The sequence below is a fragment of the Podarcis cretensis genome, assembly GCF_951804945.1.
Source record: "Podarcis cretensis genome assembly, chromosome: 1".
Lineage (NCBI taxonomy): Eukaryota > Metazoa > Chordata > Lepidosauria > Squamata > Lacertidae > Podarcis > Podarcis cretensis.
This window is the reverse complement of record NC_137170.1, coordinates 103,349,899-103,375,337: the sequence shown is the minus strand read 5'-3', so window position 1 is coordinate 103,375,337 and position 25,439 is coordinate 103,349,899. Positions and strand designations below refer to the sequence as shown.

Genomic DNA, 25,439 nt, shown 5'->3' with positions numbered 1-25,439 from the left:
TTCTCCCACTTGTCTAATTACTGAGCTTCATCTTTTTGCCATCATCAGTGGATCAGGATTTTTTAAAAAAAGAAAAAAAAAGATGTTCTGAATTAATACAAAAACGACAGGTCTTAAGTGGAAGAGGCTCTTTAATAGTCACAGGTTAATAAAAATAAGTTTCCTTCGCTTCTTCCGGGCGTCCCACCGTTAGGAACCTGCCTTACCTGCCCCGGAGAAGGTGTCAATGGAAAAAAAGCCCTCTTTGATTCGGATCGGACGGGGCAATTGGGTCCAGTTCGATCCGGAGTGTGGGTGGTGGCGGTATGGGAGGCGGGGGGGGGGGCTGCTCTCCGGATGACACCAGGAGAAAGCTTCGCGTCAAGCAAACCTGAAATAGCATTTGATTTAGAAGCCCGCTCCAAAGATCCCCGCGCTTATCCTAACCCCAAATGCGTGTCAACCAAAACGTCTGAATATTTCCTTCAAACACGGAACAAGAAATCCCAATGCGCGCGAGGCAGGAACTGCGAGGAGAGGTGAGGGGTGTCCCTCTACCTCCTTCTAGTTCCTGCTGAGCGGAAGATTTAGACCTATTTTCGGATGGCAGGGAGGAAATAAATTCTCCCCAAAAGCCTTGTTTGGGTTTATTTGGACCATGTCCCCGCAGTTTTGGAAATGATTCACCCAAAGCTTCGAAAGAGAGGGAAGTAGGGCGTGTGTGGCGGAGAGGATGCGGTTGCATGTTCTGATTTGGGCTGCTTTTTATTCCTTTTTCTTCCTCCCTCGGCCAGCAAGGTGGCAAGAGTGGGTTACTCCCTCTCCCCTTTCCAAAATACGCATCCATCCCCTCACCCCCTGGTCCTGAGCTTCAGGAGCCTTTTCCCTTCGGAGGCGGTGATTGCCAGGGACTGGAGCAAGCATCCCAGTCGCCTCGCTCAAGGCGCCCGTTCAATGCACAGCTCGCCAGCAGTTTATCTTAGCTTACTGTAAGTAAAAGTGGAGTGTCGGATCAGCGCAGCATTTGTTTCAGTTTCCTTCAGTGGGAAGGAGCTGGCGGGGTCGGAGAGGGTCTGCAGAGAAAGAGAGGAGCGCGCTCTAAGAGATTTAACTGTGGCCAAGCGAGGAAGATGCTGCCGGAGGAACCCAGTCTCTCTCTCTCTCTCTCTCTCTCTCTCTCTCTCTCCCTCGTGTGTGTGTGTGTGTGTGTGCCTGGGCAACTCCTGTTTAGTTTCAGCACGGGATCATGCCAGTCAACCTCGCGAATTGGAACTTTGTCCCCTGGATGGGTGGGTGGGTATTTCTTTGTAGGAAGCACTGAGATCACGCAAAAAGTTATCTTGCAGAGAAAAGGAAGGGGTTGCTGCTGGGGGGAAAATATGGGGGAAGCTGAACCCAGCAAAGGATCCCCTTCTTCTCTCTTCTCCCCGCCGCCCAGCCGGGCCTCTTTCATCCTCTCCGGGTGCTTTTAAGGACTTCGCCTGCAGCCGGTGGTCTCTCCCAACCCCAATCCCCCAGCCCCTCCGACGATGCGCCTGCAAAGCAGCTTTTTGATTAAGCAAACAGAAGAGCATTGGTTAAGAACACACTTTAAGTTGTGTGTGCTGTGCGTGTGTGTTTTAAAGGTTCCCCTGGGACCGTGGACTCGGAATTGGTTAATAATGTGCAGTACTTGCTAAATTGCTGACTTCCAGATGTGGGGGGGGGGGGAGAGGAATATCTTTCTTGTTTAGGACCTACGTAACCTGATTGGATTAGGACAGGCGCGTCACATTGGAAACCTTTTTGAGTGATGATTTAATTAACCATACAGTAGAAAGCTGCCTTCGCCAGGAAATCCCTTCCCCATTTGCATAACCAATCCCCACAGTGCAAAGGTGGAGTCTCAGGGCTTAATTTTCATTTTAATCTTTGCCAAAGTCCCCCCCCCCCACCTCTCCGCGAGCGCACACACAAAAAAGACTTGTTACCCCCATGAAATGCAAAGCTACCCACTCAACTTTCTGCCCTTCAAGGGCCATCTGTGTGTAAGAGAGAGACACTGTGTGTGTGTGTGTGCGCGCGCGCGCGCGCGTGTCTGTCTGTCTGTCTGTCTATCTGTCTCTCTGTGTGTGTGTGTGTGTTTGATATTCTTGATATTCTATACTGGTGCAGGTAGAAGTCAATCTGTCTAAATCTTTGACTGCAGTCCTAAAGAACAGTTACTGTGATGCTAACCCCACTGACCACAGAGGGATTTGCTTCCGAGTAAACAAGCTTAAAGCCACAGTTGCGAAAGTCCTTGAAAGCTACCTATATATTTCATACACTGAATGTGCATTCTGTCTTTATTTTGTCTGCTTGTTTATGGGTTCCGAGTCTTCTTACACCGCACTTAGCCCGTATATGCCTCTATACATATTATATCTGTTTCCTAACTGCCCCTCTGACTATCTCCTTGCAAGTGTGAAAGGAGAACAGAAGGTGGGGGGAAGCAATTATTATTTCCCCTCCAATTCTCAGCCTTTGCATACACCCCAAGAGAAAAATGTCCATATTTTCTCCCTCCCACCCACAAAAAAGAGCAGCAGGGACTTATTAACACACACACGAGAGATCCTCGCTGCATTCATTCTCAAGTAAAAGTTCTATCTCCAGTAGTAGGTTTTGCCTCTAAGTAAGCGCGCTTAGCAGCTTTGAAACGCCCCATAAATTTATTTTTATTTTTTTAAGGACCAGGAGTTCATTGGCCACTTGTTATATATCTTCAGCGCTAATTCAGCGTCTTCCTTTCTACCCCTAAGTTTTATTATGAATAGTTTTGTTTTGTTTTCCCCCGCCTGCCCCGTCACTCTGGCATCTGCAATTTGAAAGGGGCGCGAAGGAAAAGCAATCGAGGGAGGAAGCCCATAAACAAACAAACAAACAAACGATCCCTAGATCTCTCTTTCCCTGCTGCAGATCCCGTCTTGCTCTCTAGCCGCGCGCTGCGAGCAAGCCTGCGGGATGCGAACCGCACAGCCTCCGGGTGTCTCCTTGCAACTTTCAGTTCCTTTGAGTTGGGCTAGTTCTGTGAATGGTGTTCACCGTTTTCCGCCTCGCATCCAGTAGGATTTAGCGAAGAGGATAATGATGCCAAAGACTTGATGGCTGGGGAGGGAGGGAGGGAAGGAGGCAGGCAGGCCCGGGGAGGGTGGAAAAGAGGGAGGGAAAGGCGGAGGGGAGGGGGGAGGAGGAGGAGAGAGAGAGGGAGGTGGAATTTCATTTCTTCCACTAAAGCGTTCGCGGAGACTTCAAGGTATAATCTATCCCAGATCCTTCCTTTCCCAGAGAGAAACTTGGCGATCACGTTTCCACATGATGCTCACGTTTGGCGCTCTTCAATTATCCCTCCCCACAAAGATAGGTGGCGTGTGTTTCAGGGTCCTCTCTCCTCTCTCTCCTACAGAAAAGAAAAAGAAAAAAATGTCATTAGAAGAGGCGTAACACGTCAGTCCGTCCCCAGGTTTGTGTTTCCTGGAGTGGCAGAAAGAGATCAGTCCTAACCTGCCCAGCAGGAATAACGGTCCCTTCCGACAACTCTTTCCGAGGCTTTTTGACCATTTTGTCCTCTCTTCCAACCAGCTACATCTCCCTGCACCTTTTTTTCTCCCCTCCTTCCTCCACTCCGCGGCTTTTTCATGCTTCTTCTTCTCTCCATTGCTGACCAAAACTACACACAAGACTTCGCAGGTACGTTCTCGGTTATATTTTCCTCTCTTTTCTATTTTTTGCTCATTGTTGTTCCGCCTCTCCCTCTCGTTCTTTCCTCTCTCCCCCTACCTCTTTTTCTTTTAAAAACAATTGCTGTCTTGGGGTCTGTTTTCCTTGTCTACAGCTAGGGAGGAAGTGGTGAGGTGGGGTGAGTTCTCATTTTTGAACTGAAATCTACATTTACTTGGGATCACTTTCTGAGAGAGACAGAGGAAAGGAGTTGTTTCTGCCTGCAAACTGTTATTACCTAGGGTCTCCCCGCTCTCCCAGGACATATACCCACCTGGCTTACCAGGTGGGAAAGGTTATTTTGCCCCCCCCCTCCATTTTTATTTTACGTTTTATAGTTCCCACCAGGAGTAGGAAAGTTCGCCTTTCTATTATTCCTCGGTCTGTTGTGGTTTTTTGTTTTTTTAAAAAAGCAGCATTCCGCTCGCTTCTCTTCATCCTCACGTTTACACATCTTAAAGTTTGCACGTACCTGTTAATGATTTTCAAGCTGTGAACAAGACCAACACAGGCACGGCTGGATAATAAGATTTTAGTTGGGGCTTTGCTTTAAAAAGAACTCCCAGCAAACCAGCCCCACCAAATGTATTATTAGCTGGCTGCAGCTCTTAGGGTTAGTGGCAGGCTTCTATTTAGTCTCTTCCAAAGCAACCAAGAAAGTTTTTTTTTTTCTTTTTTCTTTTTTTGCTCTTCTGTATGCTTAGTCAGTTTCATTTCTTGCTTTTATTTCTCTGAGACTGGGTGAAGTTAACACCTCAGCTTCTGGGATTCTCAACAAGAAGTGAAAGTAGTGACTGCAACTTGCTTAAAAGTCGTTTGTAGCACAATTTAAAAAAAAAAAAAATGTAAAGAGGGAAACAAAATCAGAATTCGCCCAGGAAGAGACGAGGGGTGGAGTGGGGGGACTTTGGTGAGATCCCAATTTTCACAATTTTTAGCAACCTTAAAAAAAATGAATATCAAAGGGTACGTAGGCATTGAGAATCCTTGACGGTGATCCTCTCCATTGGTAGATTCTTAGAGAATTTCGCCACTTACCCAAGGATGCTTTCAAGGATCAGGTTGTTGTTTTGAATAATTTCTTAGCCTCCTGCTAGATCTTTTCTTTTAATGGAGAAGATAGTTGCTACAGAGTTAGAAGTCTCCAGCAAATATGAAATGGGGTGCTGATTCCCTTCGCTCTTGCACACACACATTTCAGTGGCTCAAGATGGGTTCATAGGCAGCTGAGTCCAAGACACAGGGCTGGCCTCCCTTGTGCCATCTTACACAGCCTTACCTGCACAACACAGTGCATTTGAAGCTAATCTCCAAACAACACACTGCCGCAAGGTTTATTTCATTTCATTTCTTCCTTTCTTAAGTCGCCTTTAAAGTTAATAGGGAAACAACCACATAAAAGGAAGGGAAGAAATCCCCCTCCCCTTCTCCTGCCAGATCTGTAAAGTTCTGCGTTGTGCAGCCCATGCTTACTCGTAAGTAAGTTCCCCTGACTTCAGCGGGACTTGCTCTCACGCAAGTGCGGTGAGAGGTTTTCCAGCCTAGCTTGCAAGTCCATTTCTAGATGGCAAAAGCCTAGTATATAAATAAAAGGGGGAAGACAAAAGACGAGGTTAGGATAAATTTGGTCCAGGAGAGCAAGGGTTAATTGTCCTTGTTTTACAGTTTGCATCTGCTGCGTCTTTTATAGTCTTTCTCTCTCTCTCTCTCTCTCTCTCTCACACACACACACACACACACACACACACTACCCAGTCCTCCTTCCTTGTTTAAACTCGTCCTTAAGTCAGAGTATACTGGGTTGTGGTTGTTGTTGTTGTTTGTGTTGTGCTGTGTGGGTGCATGTTCTGAAGCTACAGCGTTTGCTTAAGTCAGCCAGACAGCGAGGGGTTTCCTCGTTTCCCCAGTTTTGACAGTCTTAAAGCTCACATCCAGTTTGCGGCCGTGTCAGCGAGAAAGTGCACCAGTTTTACAAGACTCTCTGTGTGTGTGTACACGCACACAGACAATTTTTAAAAAATGAGATCCACTAATAAGAAAGTCTCACAAGAGTAGTTTCACATCTCTCCCGCAACCCCTCTTCTTATTTTCTTTCTAAAGAAGGGAGGCTGAAATTACATTTGGGGAGGGGGGGAGAACCCTGTGCAGGATATTGCCAACGTGACTTTAAAAGTGTGAGAAACGTGGGGGGGGGGGAGAGAGAGAGAGAGCGAGAAGGCAGATAAGCCTGTTCTTCTGCAGCTCTTATCAGTTCGTAGCCATATACTTTCAATATATATATATATATTAAGGTGTCATTGGTTATGCAAACAAGAGACAGCGTCGTGAGGTCCTCAGTACTTTTCGGAGGAAAAAATCCGCCCAGCGATTTGAGTCAAGCAACGTTTTTTTTTTCCTGTTTAAAAACTCATTCACAGAGAGAGAGAGAGAGGGAGACAGAAAACAAAACCATTAAAACCGAGTGCATTCCCTCTACGGGTCATGAGTCATTTCTGAAGATGTAATACTTGTGTGTGTGTGTGTCTGATCACTGGTGGTGGAGCGGGAGATAATAATAATAATGCTAATAATAATAATAATAATAATAATGGGAGGTATTTTGTCTGTTAAAAGAAGAGCATGCATTTCAAAGAAAGAAAGAAAAAAGTCACCCCCACCCCCAGCCAGACACTTCCGAGGAAGGGCGAAGGGAGAGCGTGTGTGTGTGTTTGTGTGTGGCGCTGTGTGGTGCGCAAGGCGAGCGCTGCTGTGCGCGGCGCCTGGGCTGCTCGGGGTGGGGGTCCTTCTTTTGTGCAGGGTGGGGAGGTGTCGGGGTGGGGGGTGGGGGGGTTGCCTGTGGGGAGAGCCTCTCCGCTGTGTCCGTGGGCTCCCTTTGGCGCCGCGCGTTTGAACGGGATCTCGCCATGCCCACCCGGTGCCTCTGTTTGGTTGCTCCATAGAGTCTGCGTGCTGCTGAATCAGGGAGTCGAGTCCATGCGAGCTGCCATCTGATCCACTCTTATCAATGAAGCAGCAGATCATGGCGGATGGCCCCAGGTGTAAGAGGCGAAAACAAGCCAATCCAAGAAGGAAAAACGGTAAGGAGAGAAGGGAGCCGCCGGGGAAGGGCAGAGCGGGGGAGGGGGAAGCCTTCCATCAAACTTTTTCCCCTTCTTCCTTTTTTTTTCTTTTTTTCTACTTTGGGTCCTGGCGACACTTCGAGACGATTGCCGGCGGAGTGGGGAGGGGGGGTAGGGTTTGGAGAAAAGGCAAGGAAATATGAAGGGAGGTGTGCGTATTTGGACGAAGCGGGGGGGGTGTTGCTAGAAAGAAAGCAGCAAAAAGCCCCCCAACCCCCCCCCCCCAATGCCCGCGGTGGGTTTGGAGCAGGGCGATCGCTTGCGCCGCGGCGGAGAAAAGAGAGAGGAGGAAAGGGGGGGGGAGAGAGAGAGACCCACCGAGAGAGAGAAAGAGAGAAAGAAAGAGACGGAGGGAGGGCGAGCTAGAGATCTGTCCGTCTTGTTTGTTGTGTATTTCTGGAGCGGAGAGAGCGAGAGTTTCAGGGAGCCCGAGAGAAAGTGAGTGGCAGAGAGGATCGGCGGTGGGGGATCCCAGGGCGTTGCTATTCCTGTGTGTGTCTGTGTGCCCCCCTCCCCGCGAGCGCTCCTTAAGATTTGCTTCGCTTCACACACACCCTCCACCCACCTCTTTCCTTCTGTTTTTTTTTTTTTTTGGGGGGGGGAAGTCCGATCAAAGTAGGCAGGGGGGGGGAGTCCCGGGGCTTCCTTGGAGGAGTTGATGGCGGGGGGGGGAGATTCCTTAAGGAAGCGGAGCGGGGGTGGGAGACTCCGGGCGCTGAGAGGAAGGAAGAGAGAGAGGAAAGGAGATTCCTCCTCTCCCCCCCCCCCCCTTTCCAGTCTCCGTCGCTTCTCTTGGCTCAGGGCGTTGGGAAAAGCAGAAAGTTTCTCGCCTCTGGGGCGAGTTAGCTAACGGTCCCGGCTGCTGCGCTGCTGCGCCGGCGAGATCGCCCAAGAAGACCCGTTAGATTCCTCTCGCCCGCTCTCTTTTCTCTTCCCCTCCTTCCTTCCTTCTCTTTCTCTCCCTCCCTCTGGCCCCGCCGTTGTCTCTTTCTTGTTTCCCTTTGATCGCTGCCTTCACGGCCACAATCACCTCTCAGCCAAGCCAAGCCAAGCCAGCCTTTCTCTCTCTCTCTCTCTCTCTCTCTCTCTCTCTCCCTCCACCCTCCCCTCCTCCTCTCACAAGACCCAGGAAAAGCAAAAGAGCTGAGGGTGAGAGAGAAAGAGAGAGAGAAAGAAAGAAAGAAAAGAAAAGGCACTTTGGAAAACGTCCGGTAGTTTTCACGTTGTCATGACCAGATCCTTCCTTGTGTTGGGGGGGGGGGAGAGAGAAGGAGGGAATGGACACACCGAGAAAGGAGGGGTGGGTTACAGGGAGGGGGGCGATCTTTGAACAGCTCCATTAAAACACATACGCAGGAAAACCTCAACCGCTTAGCCAGACCCTGGGAAAAGCAGGGGGTGGGAGGAGGAGGAGGAGGGAGAGCAGCGTGAGAAATCTGGAGCCGAGCGGGCGGAAGAGTTACTTTTCGGGGGCGGCCAAGGAAACTCCCCTCTGTCGAGCAGGCAGCAGTCGGGAGGGTCGTGCGTGTCCCGCGCGTGGCCCTCTCTCCTCTGATCGCGGAAGAAGCGGACGGAGAGGGAGGGGGGTCCTGCGCGGCCCCGGGACATATCCTGCGTCGGATGTTGGGGGGGGGGGGTTTCAGCTGCCCCCTTTCCCTCCAGGTCCTTCCTTTCTTATTTGAATCACAAGTTCCAAGTCTCTCTCTCCCTCCCCCCCCCACGCAACTAAACACTCGCACACTCCAGCCCCACACCATTCCGCATGGCGCTTCCTTGGCCCTCACTCTGAGCTCTGAGCAACTTTTCTCTAGAGTTGAGGGCGGGGGGGGGGAGGGGAGCACGAGGAAGACACTGGTGTAAACCCGAACCGATGTTACTTGCAATATTTTTGGGCTGGCGGGGGGGGGGGTGGAGGACAGGAAAGGAAAGGAAACACAAAGAGAAAGGTTGGTTACAAACAAATGTGGGCGAGTTTTTGTGCGTTTCCCCCGTCGCTGGGGAGGTGTGAGAGAGGGACTTTTCAGGGCAGAAACTCCGGGCTGCCGTGTCTCCACTCACCCCATCCCACCTCCCCGGGGCTGCTTTCCAAGAAGGCAAAAAACAAAGTCTAAACAATATATTCGGGGCATCTTCTCTCTCTCCCCCCCTCACTTTTCCGCGTTCCCCGCCACTTTCCCTTTTAGCCTGGTGCCTGCCGTTATTTAAGGTGGTCCTGGCGAAAGAGGCACTTTTCCTGCCCACCCTCTCTCACCCGTCGCTTGTAATTTAGCAGACGTTTAAAAGCACTCTTTCCACCTCTTTTGTACGAATATTATTATTATTATTATTATTATTATTATTATTATTAAGCTGATTTGCTTACAACCACTGTCTGCTATAGGGCTTTCCTCCCACCCCACCCCCCCTTCTATCCTTTACAAAAATGTTAAAAGAGCAAACCTTTTATGTCAACTATGCCGTCCTCTCCGCCGCCCCCCCCCCACCTCGCGCGCCACACACACAGGATATGTTAAATATCACATGGAATGAGATTCAGGCTTGGCATTCTTGATTATTGAGAAGGATGATGTGGTTCAAGCCAACCTTCTTTCTCTTCCCGTGCGCGTGTATAAGACTGTTAGCTTATCTCCTAAAAGCGTGTCCACTGTGGTGTGGTGAATATCTGCATGTATGATCTATCTGCATGTTCAGTGTTTCCTCCTGACAGTTTGTTCCAAGAGAGGGAGAGAGAGGTGACATTAGCGGCGTGGAGATCAGGCATGAGATGCATGCAGGAAACACAGGCATCATTAGAGCAATGCAGAAAGACCCCTGTGGAATAGTCATTCTGCTTCTCTCTCTCTCTCTCTCCCCCCCCCCCCCCTTGACGTTCTTCTGGGTGTCTTGAGAGAGAGGCAGGGAGCGCCTCTTGCCAGGTGAAAGTAACCTGTGTCTTTTAGACTCTGCAAACTTCTTCTAAAGTCTAACCACTGTTTGACTCCAAGGGTCAAACCTGCGAGGGTGGTGTTGCACTTAAAACCAACCCACAAAAAAGCAGACATCTTTCTCTGCTTGATGATGCGCGTGTTTTCTCCTTAAGCCATGTCTCAAGTGAGAAGTATTCGAATTTTGAATAGCAGGTAGATACATCAGGGGTGTGTTTTCTTCTCATCCTCCTCCTCCCTCCTTCCTTTTCATCTCTCTCTCTCTCTCTCTCTCTCTCTCCTATTTTTTCCTCGACAAACACGTATTGGCCCCTTTGGGATTTGCTGGGGATTTATCTGAACGGGAGTGGATTTCTCTCTTCCACCCCCCCCCCACCCCCTTCTTTTGGATTCCTGGAAAAGATGTCACTTTGCTGTGGTTGTGTTTTTCCTGATAACATTACACAGAACGGTGCTAATCGAAATCAGGGAGAAGAAATTCAGGGGCAGCTCATGAGAATCAAAATATTTGTGGCTTCATTAAAAAAAAAAAGAGGGGAGAAGCTTCTTCTTTTTTTATATAAAAAAAGCATAAACTAGACTGATGGAATTTTATTTATTTGTGCAAGGTTTGCCCCCCCCCCCCCCAATTATTTTTAAAGCAAGGGAAAATCATGATGGGCAGAATGAAGACCTTAAGCAGAGGTCTGGAAAGCATTCTGGGCAGTGTGTGCGCACCTATTTAAGTTTTAAGATGAAATGCTGCTTCAAATCATGATAGGCTTGTTGTTGTTGTTGTTCTCAAGCGAGCAAGTTCATAAATTGACTTAGAGGCGAGAAGGAAGTGGCGTGGGAGTGTGATGCGGAGATGCCCAGATTTGTGTGGCTGAAATGAGGGCAGAAAGGGGGAACCGTTTCCTTTTAACGTGGTCTCCCTCCAGAGGAGCTGGCGCTTGTAGGAGCTCAGAAGCACCCGCAGCAGTCCAGGAATGCCTGTCGGTTTTTCAGGAAAGTTCAGTCAGATGATTCCCAGTCGCCTGACTCGCTGTGAATTGAAACACTTTCTCTCTGCAAGCAGGAGGCAAACCCCAAGCTGCCTTCTATTTGCTTTTTTTTTTTTTTTGCTTCCCTCTCCAACCCCCACCCCACCCTCTGCGTCCCCCTCCCCTCCCTTCTCTGCCCCTGGGAGATCCACCACCATCTCCACTGCCAGGCCAACTGCAAACTTCCCCCAAGTTTTTGCTCTTGCTGTGGCGGCTGATGCTTAGGGTGTTTGGAGAGGAAAAAGATGCTGCGACTGATGTGATCACGGGGTGACCTCCGTCCTCTCCCCATCAATTTTCTCTCCTGTCTCTCCGAGAGATGGTGAGGGTTAGGGTTTTGGTTGGTTTGAGGGTTTGGTTTTGTTTTTTTGAAAAAGCAAAAGAGCCACGGGTTGGGGATTCGGATGGTTCTCTGCAGCGCAGGAGCGTGGAGCAAAAACCCTGGCAAAGTTGACTTCCTCCTTCTGCCCTTAGTGAGGTGGTCCCTTCACAAAGTTCTTCCCGATCGTTTGGAGGAATGGGAGCAAGGCCCGCGTGTCCCCCCCTCCCCATCCCCAAAAGAGCAGGCCAAGCAAACGGGCAGCCTCGCTCATCTCTCGCGTCCGGGAACCAAACTGACAGCAGCCAGTTTCTCGAGAGCAGCTTGCCAGCTCCCCAAAAAGATGGGGGGAAGAGACGGGGGGAAGATTCCCAGCCACATTCCTAGCTGAGAAATAACATCTTTAGTGTGTGTGTGTGTGTGTGTTGTGTGTGTGTGTGTAGGGTGCAAATCTGAGGGCAACGGAGAAAAACAGTGAGAGCGAGTGGGATGCTTTTTTTTTTGGTTGGTTAGTTGTATTTTTTTATTTTTTATTACTTTTTGGACGTCTCAGGAACAGCTGGGGGAATGGTCCCGAGGCAAGCCTTATTATTATTATTATTATTTTACAAGTGCAAAAATCCACAGCAAAGGGATCCTTTTATTTTGAAAAGTTGAGTGATCTCTGAAGATACTGCATTCTCCTCCTCCCTTTCCCCCCACCTGGTTCTCGTATTTGTGTATTGCAGACCCACATATATGCGTGCTTCTGTATATAATATATGCATCTCTGTCTATATGAATTACACACTCACGTGTGTGTGTGTGTGTGTGTGTGTGTGTGGCACTCCAGAGAAGAGGCCAAGGTGTGCACCGCCTGTCATCCTTCTCACACCCGAGCAAAGCGAGGCGCCCGGAGAACACAAGGGGCTGTTTTCCCCCTGTCAAGGTGGATGTATTTATTTTAGTTTGAGGTTCTTGGCGGACAGAAATGGAAGTCCTCAAGAGAATCTGTTAACTCTCCTTTCCCGTAGATCAAGTGCCGCCTAAAAACATGTCGCCCCAGAGTTTGGGACTCGTCTTAGAAAGTCACCCCCCGCCCCGTCTAATATTCCCCCCACCTTTTGTCGTATATTCTCTCTCTGTCTCTCTCCAGTTCTGGATTTTACAGATGAATCAGGGAAATGGAGTAGAGCCTTCTTCTTTTTTAAGTACGTAGGGTTGGAAAATCTCAGGGGAGTCTAAAAATCAAGCTTTGTGTGTATTGAGGGGCAGTGGGGGGGGGGGGACACTCCCTAAGGGCTGGAAGCGAATCTCTCTACCTCTCTCTCTCTTTCTGTCTCTCCCTCTCTCCTTTAAAAGTGGGAAGAGCGTTGATTCCCTGAAAGGCATCAGGCATGTTTGGCCTCCACAGCATCTGGGCAATCTGCATTATCCCCCGTTTGCTTTTAAGGTGCATTTTCTCCTCTCTGAAAGGGACGCCTTTGTCCTCTCCTGCCCACCCCCCCAGCCGCAGAACCCCCTCCACCCCACCCCCGAGCCGGTTGGGCTTCCCAAGGTAGACCCTATTTTGTGCCTGTCACGCAGCGGAGGGAGTTTGCAGGTTCGCAAGTTGCCCACAGACAATTGATTGTCTGCCCTAATGTGTTTCATTTACATGTTTATAACGTCAATAGTGCTGGGGTGTCCACCGTACCATTCATCCAGGCATTCTCACAAGGGTACAATTGTCTGAATGGCGAAGTCAGACACCTTTTTGATTGCTCTTTAGTTGTCTTTTTTAGACAACTAGAGCGGGGGGGGGGGGGAGAGAGAGGTCTCTGAGGCAGAAACACTAGTTGAAAACGTGAAGCATTAAATGTTACCAAGAAACAGATGGGGAGGAGAGGGGGAGGGAATCCCCTCCGTTATCTAAACGAAACCAACAATTCTAGAGGGGAAAAGGAAGGGGATAAAACCATGATTCCCCCCCTCAAAAAAAGTCTCATTAACTATTTTTGTGCGCGCGTCCGCGCCTGTAGTTTCCCTTACCGTTTTAATTATTATTATTTTTAATCAATGGATGTAGACACCCGCCCTCCCCGTTCTTAAAAGCTTAGGACAATCCTCGGGAAGGAAGCATCCCTGAACTCCGAAAGGTTTGCTTCAGTGTAAGGATTTGGCTGCTCCACAAGCCACCCACCCCCGCCCCAAATCAATGCACGTGTGTGTGGACTGTAGATACATATTTAGCGATAGCAGCGCCGCTGCGCGCTGGGCCGGATGAGGAGGCAGCTTCTGTCTATTTAAGCAGCAGAAACTTTGCGAAGCTAAGTTCCCAGTGGTTCCTCGTGGAAAAGCCTAGGAAGAGCCTAGGCTTTCTATTTGGTTTTACGGTTGCAGAACCTAAATTAAGCGAAGTTGGGGTTGGGTCTGAGGCGTTGCAATGGCAATGCAAACCATTATTATTATTATTATTATTATTACTATTATTATTATTCTCAGGTGTGTTGGATCATTTCATCTTCTCTTTCTCCACCCCACCCCCGCCCAATGCCATGCTGTCTGTTCTCTCCTGAGGTCGCTTCTGATGGAGGCGAGACTGGATTAGCCTCCTTTGCCTCCACCACTCAGCGGCCCTATCTTCTTCATTCATATCAATTAGATGTCTAATGTAGCCCTATAGAGCCCATATGGAGGCACCAAGGAAAGGCAGGTTTCGCATTACACTCCGAAGAGAGGAAGGAGGCGGAGGGGTTGGGTGGGTGGGCGCCATTCCCTTCCACCTCTAAAATTAAGACAAAACCAGAATTATCCGACAGCTGAGAAACAAGGTGGCTTATTTCCTCTCTCTTCAAGTTTGGAATTTTATTTTATTTTATTTTAGTGAAGGAATCTAAAACTTTGTAAGAAAATAAATAAATATTTGAGCTGTAAAAACAAAACACCATGCCTGTTTTGTGGACGGCTTTTTTATTTTTATTTTCTCGTATGCCTACCAGGGAAGACACACACACCGAGGCACACACACAGAGCGAGTAGCTGCACCGTTAGCTGAACCCCTGACACGGCGGTCTTTTGAATGCCTTAGGTATGATTTCACTTTCGCTCACATCAATGCTGACCTGAATGCCTTTCATATCTGATCCGCTGTGTCTCTCCCAGTAAACATCCCCTGAGGGGAGAACAAAGAAAGGGTCTCTTCTTCTTCTTAATCACAATTCAGTCCATTCACCCGCCGGCAGGCTAGATTTGCATTCTGCAACAGAAAGCCAAGATGAAAAGAGAGAAAAGAGAGGAGAAAGAGAGAGGGAGAAGAGAGAGGGAGAGAGGAAAGGGGGGAGGAGGAGGAGGAGAAGAAGAAGAAGAAAAAGGAGGAGAGGAAGAAGGAGAAGAAGAGAGGGGGCAAGAGCAGAAGGGTGGAGGCTGAGTCAAATAGCTGAGGTGTTTTGTAGCTGTTTGTTGGGCTTCCCCTAGTTACAAGCCTTATATAGCTGCCCGGCCTTCGCTCTTCTGACAGGCAGATAGTGTTACAAGATGGCATGCGGGTACTATTCATGGCCACTCGCCGCGAACACTTGAGGTAGAAAGTGTCAGGGAGGGGATCAAATGCCTCTCTCACCCTCCATGGACAAGGCTGCCGGTAGTCTGGGGCTGCAGGGCAGGTGGGCGCAGGTCACCACACGTTTGGCCCTGAGGGCTCTCCGCGCCTTTGGCTGCCTGGCTTGGTTTTCCCTTTTCCGAGTTGGACTCAAACCTGGGCGCACATTTCCACTCATTCCCATCTTAGATTCACCTGGTCGGGAGCTTCTAAGGCTGGAACCCGAAGCAGTTGACACCAAGACCTACCATCCTCTGCATGTTCAGTCCTCTCCCCGCCCATCTTCGCGGTCCCTGGGACTTACTCCCCGCAAAAGCGTGCGCTTTAGCATCGCAGACTTGGAGGAGAAAGTTCTGCACGCGCGCAAAATAATTCGGTTGCTTTCGGATCATCAGGGTGCTGCTACCTGCAAGTGAGGACTGCGTTGTTTGCAGGATCCGTGGCTCCCACCCCGAAGTCGTTACCTCGGAATAGCAGCCACAACGCAGCCTGATATTAATAAGCGGGTTGAGGATAGGAATGTGGTCGCATAACTTCCTCGGAAGAGATGCCCGTCGTGTTCCTCGTGGCATTGCTTGCAAGCAAACGTAGATGCATTTTCACGCCGATGTCAGAGGTGTGAACGATCCTGTTCACTCTACACGGGATTAAGCAGGAAATCTGAATAATTAAGGACTTGCTTAAATCAATCTAAGGGAGCCACGATTGGGCCCTAGCATGCTTACTGGGAAGTCAGTCCCCCTGGGATTTATCCGGAACTAATCGGTAAGGCTTTGCATCCAAAGTTTGCGGCCTAATTCCACTTCTAAGGAAGAAAGTTTCATTGAAAGGAATTGCACCCCCATTTACGTGAACATGTTCAGGATGGGCTGTTAAACTTTCTAAAAGTATATTTAAGATTGGTGAAACATTCACCTGTAGATCAGTGGGATTTGTCCATATAATATGGGGGTGCCAGCCCGACCATTACACACACACACCCCAATTTCTATGTACAAAAATTAAACTTGCTTTAAACAAATCCATTGACTTGTTATTCCCCTAAGCACACATTCTGAGAAGCTGGCTCTGCTGAATTGAGCGAGACTTGCTCCTAAGCAATGTCCTTTTGGTTTGCAAAACTAGTTTGAATCATCAATTAAATGCATTAGTACTGTTAGGTACTGAAATTCTACTTTCCCCAAACCGATTAATTAACCCAGTTGCTGTTGTTTTTTAACCTACAATAATAATCCGTGACTCTCCACTGAATCGATTAAGGATAGAGCACAGCTAGCTCTTACTGTTCCTTCTCCATGAACTAGAGAAGATGGGTTAGGGAGAGAGATGTCTGGTCCATAAGAGGGGAAGAGGAACATAACTTGCTCCTACTTTCAAGCCACAGATAGTGAACGGAATCGAGGTGCTGGTCAATAGACACAATCATAGTATTAATCGAAGGGGGCGAAATGAAAAGGCTTTAGCTTGGCCTGTTGTTGCTACATAATCTCAAATTTGCAGCTGGAAAGCACACGCACAGGTATCCTAACTTTCTTATAACTTATTGTGACCAGGTGCTACACCCTAGCCCAATTCCTACTTTTGTTAATTTTCGAAAAATATATTTATCTTTTAAAATCGATTTCTACAACAACATTATTTTGAATAGGTTCTAGTCACACACACACACACACACCGTTCTTTACTAAGAGAGAGATTATTTATAACTAGAACCTGCTTACTGAGAAGTATTTAAGCCCTTTCAGGGAGAGCTGTCAAATTTTGCCTGTGTTCTTCGCCTCCATTTGCAGCAAGTTTTTAAAAAAGATGGAGAGAGGAGAGGGGGGAGGATCTGCAACTGCTAGGCTTGAAATAACTGGGCTAGAAGAGCAGAAATCTTAAGTGACAACTTTTCAACCACACTATCTCTTGGCTACCAACCTGTCATTTTTCAGGGCCACCCCGCCCGCATCCCCCCCCCTTTTTTGGTTGTTTGTTTGTAGCGGTTAAAAAAGGAAAGATAGTAACAGCTTTTCCTCTCTCCACCCCAATATCTCATCGGCAACTAGATTAAACGTGCTAAAGGAAACGAGAGAGAAAGAGAGAATATGTCGGAAGAGTGTGAAAAGATTTCTCCTTTTTCTTAGAAGTGTTGGGGCGGCCTTTCTCTCCCTCCCCCAAAAGGAGCGCACCCCAACTAGGAGATGTTACCGGTGGAAGGAAGGAGGCATGTGACACAGATTCCTGATTTACACCAAAAGATTTGCAGAATTTGAAAAAGAGATTATCTCTGCACCTTCCACCCCAGACTCTCACCCCCTCCTCTTTTTTTGTCCACCCCTATGACCCAAGCAGTGGAGGATTTAGGCAGATTTACTTCAGTAAACACCTTGAACACTTGGGGTGAAAGCATGAGCCTGTTTTTTTTTGGGGGGGGAGGGAGGCTTTTGTTAAATGAGGTGCTGGGATAATGCTTTGCCAAGCAGCTGTGATATTAACTTACCCAGAAGCGAGGTTTTCTCTCTTTTTTTTGGGGGGGGGACTGTTTAACTCCTCGCGTGCCGTTCACTTGCACTCATCAGATATGACGGCATGTTCTCGGGACTTTTATCTTCGAGCTATTACTGTTCATAAATGACAGACAGAGGGAAAAGCTTGGCATATTCCCATGCACTGTTAAACCAACAGCATTGCACACACACTTACAACACAGTAGGTGCAGCAGCAATCTCTACACGCTCAGCTGGGAGCAAGTTGCGTTGGAGTCCGTGGGACTGACTCCTAAAGGACTCGTCCGCTAGGATCGCGCTGATCCACGTGGTGTAGGTGTGGATCTGAAGCTCGAGTTAAACCTGGGATCACGAAAGCTTCCCGCAACCCAGCAAGGGAATCTGTGGCAAGCAACTCCAGCTTTGCCCTATCGCCAACTTCCCAAAGGCAGGAAGGTGCTTGTCTTGCATCTTTAACCTGTTTCCATGAAATTTCCCCCCTTAAAGTTCCATGAATTTCAGGGGAGCGTCTCAGCTTGCTGAGGTGCCTCAGCCTTGGGAGCAGAACAGCACCTTGACTTCTTCTCCTTCTCAGCCCCTCAGAATCTTCACTCTGGTCCCAGAGAACGAGCGGATTTGGGTTCCGGCGTCTTGGCCCGGGAGAGACACGTGGGAATGTCACTCCTTTCGAACTCAGAGTTGCTCTCAACTATCAGGATGCGTAGATTTTGTTATAGTTCCTACAGGTTATTTTATTTCCTTCTTCCTTTCTAAAAAAAATAAATAAAAAATCGCCAGGTTTCTTTCTCTCCACCCTCCCTCTTCTACATTTTTTGGGGGGAGGGGGGGCATAAAAAAACCCTGTAGGTGTCAACGTTAGAACAGCCACAAAACGTGTGAGAAAGTAAAGGGTATGAGACATGACAGAATTAAAGGTGTTTGCTATGTTGTTACCCGTGTGTCAAGTTGGCAAACCTCCCTTTTGTCACAGCCTCCTGGTGCTTTCTGATAGCGTGCCGATCATTTTCTTGCTTTTCTTTCTAGGTTGATGCAGCAGTTTTGAACCGGGATGCGAGTGGGATTGTGCGGGCGGGGGCCTAGAGAGAGAGAGAGAGAGAGAGAGAGAGAGAGAGAGAGAGAGAGAAGGGGAATGCAAAATGTGGTGCACGCGTTACTATTCCTGCAAGCCTGGCTCCTCCATGTCGAGTCTCTCTCTCTCAATCTCTCTCTCTCTCTCTCCCCCCCCCCCCCAATCCCTGACTCCAGCTTCTCTCTCAAGGAAGCCTCCTTCCTTGCCTGCTTTTGCCTCTCAACCCCAGAGCAGCAGCAGCAGCAGGCGCGTTTCTAGGATCTGGCAATGGAGCGCAGCTTGGCAGGAATGCCAACTGCCAAATCATCCCATAATTATGCTTTATGTCGTTTTAGATGAATGACCGAGCATGCAGTATTCCTTTGGAAAGGGGTGGAGTAGGGGCAGAAATATCTGGAAAAGCAAGAGCTGTTTAAAACAAGCCCCCACCTCAAATCTCTATCATCTATCTATCTATCTATATCATCTATCTATCTATCTATCTATCTATCTACTAGACTTTCAACAACCTGGTCAGGGTCACTGTTGGAGAGCTGAATTAAAGTGATCCCATTTGTGATCTAATTGAGGTTGGCACCGTCCTTTGCGGTAGCAATAAACGCGAGGCAGCAGCGCGTCCGAATCCCAGAACCGCAGCAATTGCGATCTGGCGCTGGAAACCGGAGCTGCAACGGGGGCGGGGGCTGCTGGTGGTGATGGTGGTAAGACTACTGAGATGTGAAACGTAGCTTCGATCCTTCGCCGTCCCCTGCGCACCCCAGAACCACGAGGCCCCTCTGCCCAGCTCTTTTAACTCCGCGCGTCGCGGTTTGAAAGCGGGAAAGTGGGACGCGCCAGGACAGGCGCGCAGACAGGGGAGGTTGGCCGAGCAATTTGCGCATCGCTTCTCCTGCCCGTAGCAAAGAGCCCAGCCAGGCGCTGGTCCCTGTCTAGACTGCAAAAGTATACCTTCCCTCCCCTGAGCCCCCGATTGAATCAAGAGAGGCGGCTGCAGAGCCGCGTTAGAACAGCTCTGCCTAAACAGGAGCAAGCCTTCCCCCTCTCCAAAAAAAATAATCACCCCCTATCCTGTATTTTAATCTATTGCGCGCGGGGTCCAGGAATGCATATTATGGGGGGGGGGACCGGGATCGAGGAGCGTTTACATACGGGAGGATAGTGGGACGGGTGTGCGTGTGTTGTTGTTGGGACTCACTTGGCAGCGTGGAAAAGTTGCATCTCGAAAGAGAGGCGAGAATGTTGCCACCTGCCTAGGCGTGGGGGAATCCGTTGTGACTCCGTATTCCGATCCGAATTTAAAAGCGTATTTGTGGGTAGGGGAAAAAAGAACTTATACAAATACTGTGCTGTTTGCAGCGAAGGGTGACAAGTGTTGGATGTGTGTGAAAGGAGTTCAGCGTGTAGCGTCCTGGAATTGGGACTGATTTTGAAGAAGCCTGTTTATACGGGCGCCTTTGAAACAGGAGACATTCGGCGCGCTGGAGTTTTCCAAGCGTATTGCTACCTTTAGTCTTCTTAGATATCCAGTGATTATGTGGAGAGTGTTGTGCTATGTGCGCTGGTCTCTCCCCCCCCCCCCTTTTAACCCACCAACGCACACTTAACATTCTTATTCAGTGGGTGTTAGGCTAGTTCGACTCTTACCACTTTCCAGCTTCACTAACGAACCAGAGTTGATAGGGTGTGTATGGTTGCGAGCAAGCAATTAATTAAAACAGAATTGGAAGTTCTTTTACTCTTTGTTATTGGGGCACTGGAGGAAAGGGCGGCTGGGGGTGGGGGCGCGGAGAGACGGGAGAAATAAACTGGAATAGATTATCACCACATCAGGCAAGAGACCAAAGTGAGCTCGGCAGAGAGCGCTTTTTTCTGGGACAGTCCGGCAAAAGCCTTTCCTTTCTGCCACCGCGGGAGCTGGGCAAGGGGTGCATCGCTGTGATACTTGGAAACGTGGCAGTGCGTAGTTGTTCCGCGGTCTATACTTGTGCCTCTTCACATTTTCTCTCCCGCTTCCTCCAGTCGCACACGCCATGAGTTTGATTTTGGGTGGGAATGAACCCCAGGCAAGGTGCGAGGCAAGAGAAAGAATCAGTACCAGGACGAGGAGATGTAGATGCTGTATTGCAGAGCCTCTGACCTGGATGGTTCCGTCTAACAAGTGAGTGGATTTCAGCCACGTCAAATGCTTCAGCAAAAGACTCGGCAGGCTTCAGGTGGCTCCACCCAAGAGCCATTAGTTCATGGGATCCAGAGCAGGGTCTCTAGCTCTTCCTCCGGGCTTGGCTTGACACATGGTGATGCTGGCCGGCACTTCCTTGGCAATTGCAACAACAGGCCAGGCCAGGCAGAATTTGTCCCGCTGGATCCTTATTCTGGAAGGCAGTCCCACAGGTGTTGATGACAACCCAAGCAAGATTTCTTTGATTTCTGCCTTACTTGGCCAGTCATATGACAGCCAAATTATTCAGGCTCCCATTAATTTCCCCTTCCTCTTTGGGGATTAAATGTAGTGATACTTCTTCTCCTTAACCTTCCTGTGCTTCAAAAAGGCATAAATGCCAGCCTTGTTATTCGCTGTGGGTTAAACCACAGAGCCTAGGGCTTGCTGATCAGAAGGTTGGCAGTTCGAATGCCCGCAAGTGGGTGAGCTCCCGTTGCTCAGTCCCTGCTCCTGCCAACCTAGCAGTTTGAAAGGACACAGTGCAAGTAGATAAATAGGTACCGCTCCGGCAGGAAGGTAAACGGCGTTTCCGTGCACTGCTCCGGTTTGCCAGAAGCGGCTTAGTCATGCTGGCCAGAAGCTGTCTGAGAACAAACGGCAGCTCCCTTGGCCAGTAAAGTGAGATGAGCGCTGCAACCCCAGAGTCATCAGTGACTGGACCTAACGGTCAGGGGTTCCTTTACCTTTACTGGCCTCTTAGGCTGCAACTATGTACACTTGGTGTGAGGAACCTCCTGATGTGGTTGGACTTCATTTCCCAACAGCCGCAGCCAATGCCTAGGGATGATGGGAATTCCAGTCCAGCAACATCAGCAGGGCCACAGGTTTCCCCATCTCTGCTTTGTACGTTTACCTGAGAGTAAGTCCCACTGAAATCACTGAGGCTTACTTCTAAGTTATCATGTTAGGGGTGTGCAGGGATGTGCAGTTAACCTGATTTTCCATTTAGCTCACAAAACAAGCAAACGAAAACATAAATTGAAACGGAGTGGAAGGCTGTAGATTGCATGAGGACTGGCACCCCAGTTTTGAGCTGTGTTTGGTTGCAAGGGAAATCTGTTGATGCCCATTAAATTCACTTTCAAGGAGGTGTGCTTGCATCCAAATCCCGTTTAAATCTGTGCAACTGCATGGGTTTAAGCAGGCTGAATTTGAAGTAGGTTTCATGTATGGGCAACCAGGGTAATTAAAAAGTAGCAGAAAGGGTGAATCCTGACAACCACACTGCCAGGCATGGTTACAGTCTGCGTGATCCATCTAATCCGCATTCTTAACTGAGAGCACCTGGAAAATGTAGCAACCTGTATTATTTGATTGGGGTGGAGAAGAGCATGCGTAGATGCCTTCTCTGCTGTAATATATAGATGTGGCATATACCTGTACTGTATCTCTAACATCAAGTAATATTTGTTATCTTGCATTCAATCATATATACATAACAAGTGGTTTGGTAGGAACTATAATTATGAAGACTACCTATGCTTTAGGGACAGGGAAACTGAGGCACAGAGGCCTGGTTTAAGAATACTGTATGTTTAAAAGAAGTTCTAGTTCAGGCTATTGGAGTAGAGGCAGGTAAGAAAGGATGAATGGGGAGTTGGAGGTTCAGGACTAGACTCAAGTAATAGAATTGTAGAGTTGTAAGGGACCCCGAGGGTCATCTAGTCCAACCCCCTGCAATGCTGGAAACTTGCCCAACGTGAGGCTTGAATCCCTGAGATCACGCTCCACTGACAGGCATGGTCACAACATGCAGAAGTATAATAATAATAATAATAATAATAATAATAATAATTTATTATTTATACTCCGCCACTCTGGGCGGCTTCCAACAAAACACTAAAATACAATAACATATTAAACATTAAAAGCTTCCCTGAACAGGGTTGCCTTTAGATGTCTTCTAAAAGTTTGGTAGTTATTTTTCTCTTTGACATCTGGTGGGAGGGTGTTCCACAGGACGGGTGCCATTACCGAGAAGGCCCTCTGCCTGGTTCCCTGTAACATGGCTTCTCGCAGTGAGGGAACCGCCAGTATGTGGTGGTGGAGAACCTGTGGTTCCTCAGTGGAGAGGGAAGGTATTCTGTGCGCGCACTAGGGCACATTGCAAGACCAAGGCCTGAAAACTTGCCATGGGGTGCAACTCGGGCTCCAATTCAGTCCCAGAGAGGAGTCTCGGTTCTCTTACTCATCTGGACAACAAACAAGCGCCTTCGAGTTGCTGTTCCAAAAGGGAAGTGCGTCTCTTTGCCCCCAATTTGCAGGAAACTTGGGGACCATAGCAGTCAAACTACGCAGGCGCAGAGAAAGAAGCCCAGCCCAGGTATCTAGAATGAGGGGCGGGGATCGCCTGGCAACAGCTTCTCTGATTGGCCAGGGCGCTTCTCAAACTCTAACCCTACACCGCGCCCCGCCCCTCTTCCCACGCCCTTCCTGCTGCAGATCGGAGGCAGATCGTCAATCCATCCGTCTACCCCTTCCCTCCTCTTTTCCCACGCGGATCGGATAAGCCTGGTTCAGCTCTTTTAATTCTTTGTCTCTCCGGCCAAGACAAATAAACCCAGGCGAGTTTTCGAAGTTTTTTAGCGTGGCAAAAGTACGTCGTCCTGGACGGAGGTGATCTGGTCTTTTTCAAAAAGGGAGCAGCTCCCCCACTTTTGTGTGTGTGTGTTTGTGTGTGCGCGCGCGCGCGCGCAGGCAAGGAGAGAAGGATGCCAAAGCGGCTAATCTGAAGGTCCGACATGACCCCGGACACTTCGGAAAACGTGCGGAGTTTTACACTTGCGCGCAGATAAAAGTGCGAGGTGGTTGGAGCGCCCCCCCCCCCCCCGCTTTGTGAAACCCGGGCTCACGAATGATACGTGTCAGTAGGTTCTTTGATAGGGCTGCTGGCCAGAGTGTTTTTGTGCTGTCAAGCTGCGATGTCGAACAAACACCTCCTCTGGGACAGAGTGATAAATGCAGAGACAGGCTGGCTTCAGCCAGTCTCTGCAATCTCTCCATCCCCGCAAACTCGGCCCCCTCCTCCTATTCAACACCCTCTCCTCCTCCCCTCTCCCTAGGAGCCAACACACACACACCACACACACACACACACTCCCTTCTCTCTACCTGAGATTGACGTTTGCAGCCGAGGCACCTGGGGATTTCTGGCGTGGCAAGCCTGAGTAATTATTGGTACTCACGCCCCCCCCCCGACCCCCAACAAGTCTTGATAGGAAACTAGCAGCTTGCTTCTTGCCTACCTTGAAGCCTCTAGGACTCTTCCTGAGTTTGCAACCCAAAGAACTTTTTGTCTGCTTTGGAAGTCTACTTTTGGAATTCTCTCCCCCCCCCTTTTTTTTTGGCCTTGCTCTAATAATTTCAGACCTAACAACTCTCATCCCCCTCTCCCTTCCCATCTCCAGCCGCCCAAACAAACTCTTGCGCTGGGGTTGTGTTGCGACACAACACTCGACTTTGTTGCTTTTGGCGTGCGTTTGTGGTGGCGGCCGGGGTTGCTGTTACTGTTTAGGTTCCCAGTTGCTTTCTACTTTTCACTTCCAAGTCTTCTTTTAAGGGCTGGGGTTTCAAATGTGTCCTCATCTTAACTATCCTCTCTCTTTCTCCCTCTTATTCCTCCAGCCCATTATTTTCTTTGACTAAAACCTATTTACTTGCCTCTTTCTGTGCGTGTGTTTTTGACATTAAACGAATTTCCATCTCCAGCTCCTGCAAATCTCGAAAAAACAGATAAACCATTATATTCTCCCCCCTCGCCTTACAACCTCCTTTTCCCCCTCTTCCTTGCTAGTATTTTAAAGCAGGGGATCCTGACAAGCTGTACTATTATTGCACTTTATGTTTTAGTAGATGTTTGCTGTTGCTAGTTACAGCAACACTTATCATAAGACAGCAAGAAAAGAGTAGTCCCTGGTAATTAAAGTAATGAAATATTCATTTACTCTACCTTTTCAGTAGTCTCACAAATTAGGCTGCTGCATTTAATGCCTGCACTGCCTCTGTTTTTATTATAATGGCAGCTTTCGCATCTGCAATTAGGACTAATTCTGACAGTTACAATTTCTGAGGGATGGTAAACAGCGAACGAGATGTGCAGCAGTGGTATTACACGTGAAAAAGCCCTTGTCTCTTTAACCTTGTTGTTTTTTTTCTCTCGCAGAGGTTACCTTTTCCCGATGGTGCAAAATCGACTTGACATAACTGTTCATCAGTTTCAGGGTTTTCCCTGGAGGTATTTGCATCAAATCAACCCAGTCAAGCTTCAAGTTGAAATTGGCAGGCCAGAAACTGACAGGGTAGCGACTGGGAAAGAGACAGCTAAAGTGCAGGCAGTAAACTGACAGCAGCAGAGTGAAAGACACACACAGAGAGAAGCTTTTCAACTTTAGTGGGAAGGGGTGGTGGCTGGGGGGGGGGCTGCAGAGAGAGAAACATCAACTCTAAACCTTTTTTAGGTCTTAATAGTACTGAATGCAGGCAGCAGCTCCTGAATTGTGTTGGGAGACCCAAAGGTGTCTCCGCTCAAGTTCCTCGGACCAGGCAGCAATACTAAGATCTGGTTCACTGGTGTATAAACTCTTCTTGCTTAATGTGATAGGATGCCTAAAGAGGAGTGGTCAGCCTTAATTAGATCACAGTGAAAGTTCCTGTGGTACCTCCTATGAACTTTCCAGAGAGATGGGGAAGGGTGCAGTGAAATAGAAAAGGAAGATCCCTACCGTAGGCATCCAAGGAATAAATGAGAACCAAAGGTTGGGTTGCTGTGCAAGACTGTAGCTGAAATCCTACATAGGGGCAGGTTCTTTTCAGTGCCATCTAACTGTTATAGGAACAGTCCCATCTATTTTCAGGGTTGCTGCATATGTGTATCTATCTATCTATCTATCTATCTATCTATCTATCTATATCTATATCTATCTATCTATCATCTATCTATCTATCTATCTATCTATTCATATGGATGAATATGAGTACCAAATTCTAGTCCTACTCTC

At 48.6% G+C, this 25,439-nt stretch overlaps 1 protein-coding gene and 1 long non-coding RNA gene across 3 annotated transcripts in view; one reads left to right on the top strand and one right to left on the bottom strand.

Annotated features, from left to right (window-relative positions):
* Positions 1-113: 113 nt before the first annotated feature.
* LOC307226434 lies at positions 114-3,400 on the bottom strand. The gene is made up of 2 exons (XR_013843415.1): positions 3,327-3,400; positions 114-370 (listed from the first exon to the last, which is right to left on the bottom strand). It is a non-coding gene; the product is annotated as an uncharacterized lncRNA (long non-coding RNA).
* The window catches only part of ZEB2 (zinc finger E-box binding homeobox 2), a 168,799-nt gene continuing 146,493 nt past the window's right edge, over positions 3,134-25,439 (top strand). The window contains exons 1-2 of one of the 2 annotated variants that reach the window (XM_079993115.1): positions 3,134-3,463; positions 6,660-6,797. In XM_079993115.1, the coding sequence (XP_079849241.1) occupies positions 6,725-6,797 (73 nt within the window). In that variant the 5' untranslated portion in view covers positions 3,134-3,463; positions 6,660-6,724. The other variant, XM_079993114.1, reaches the window with a different exon arrangement.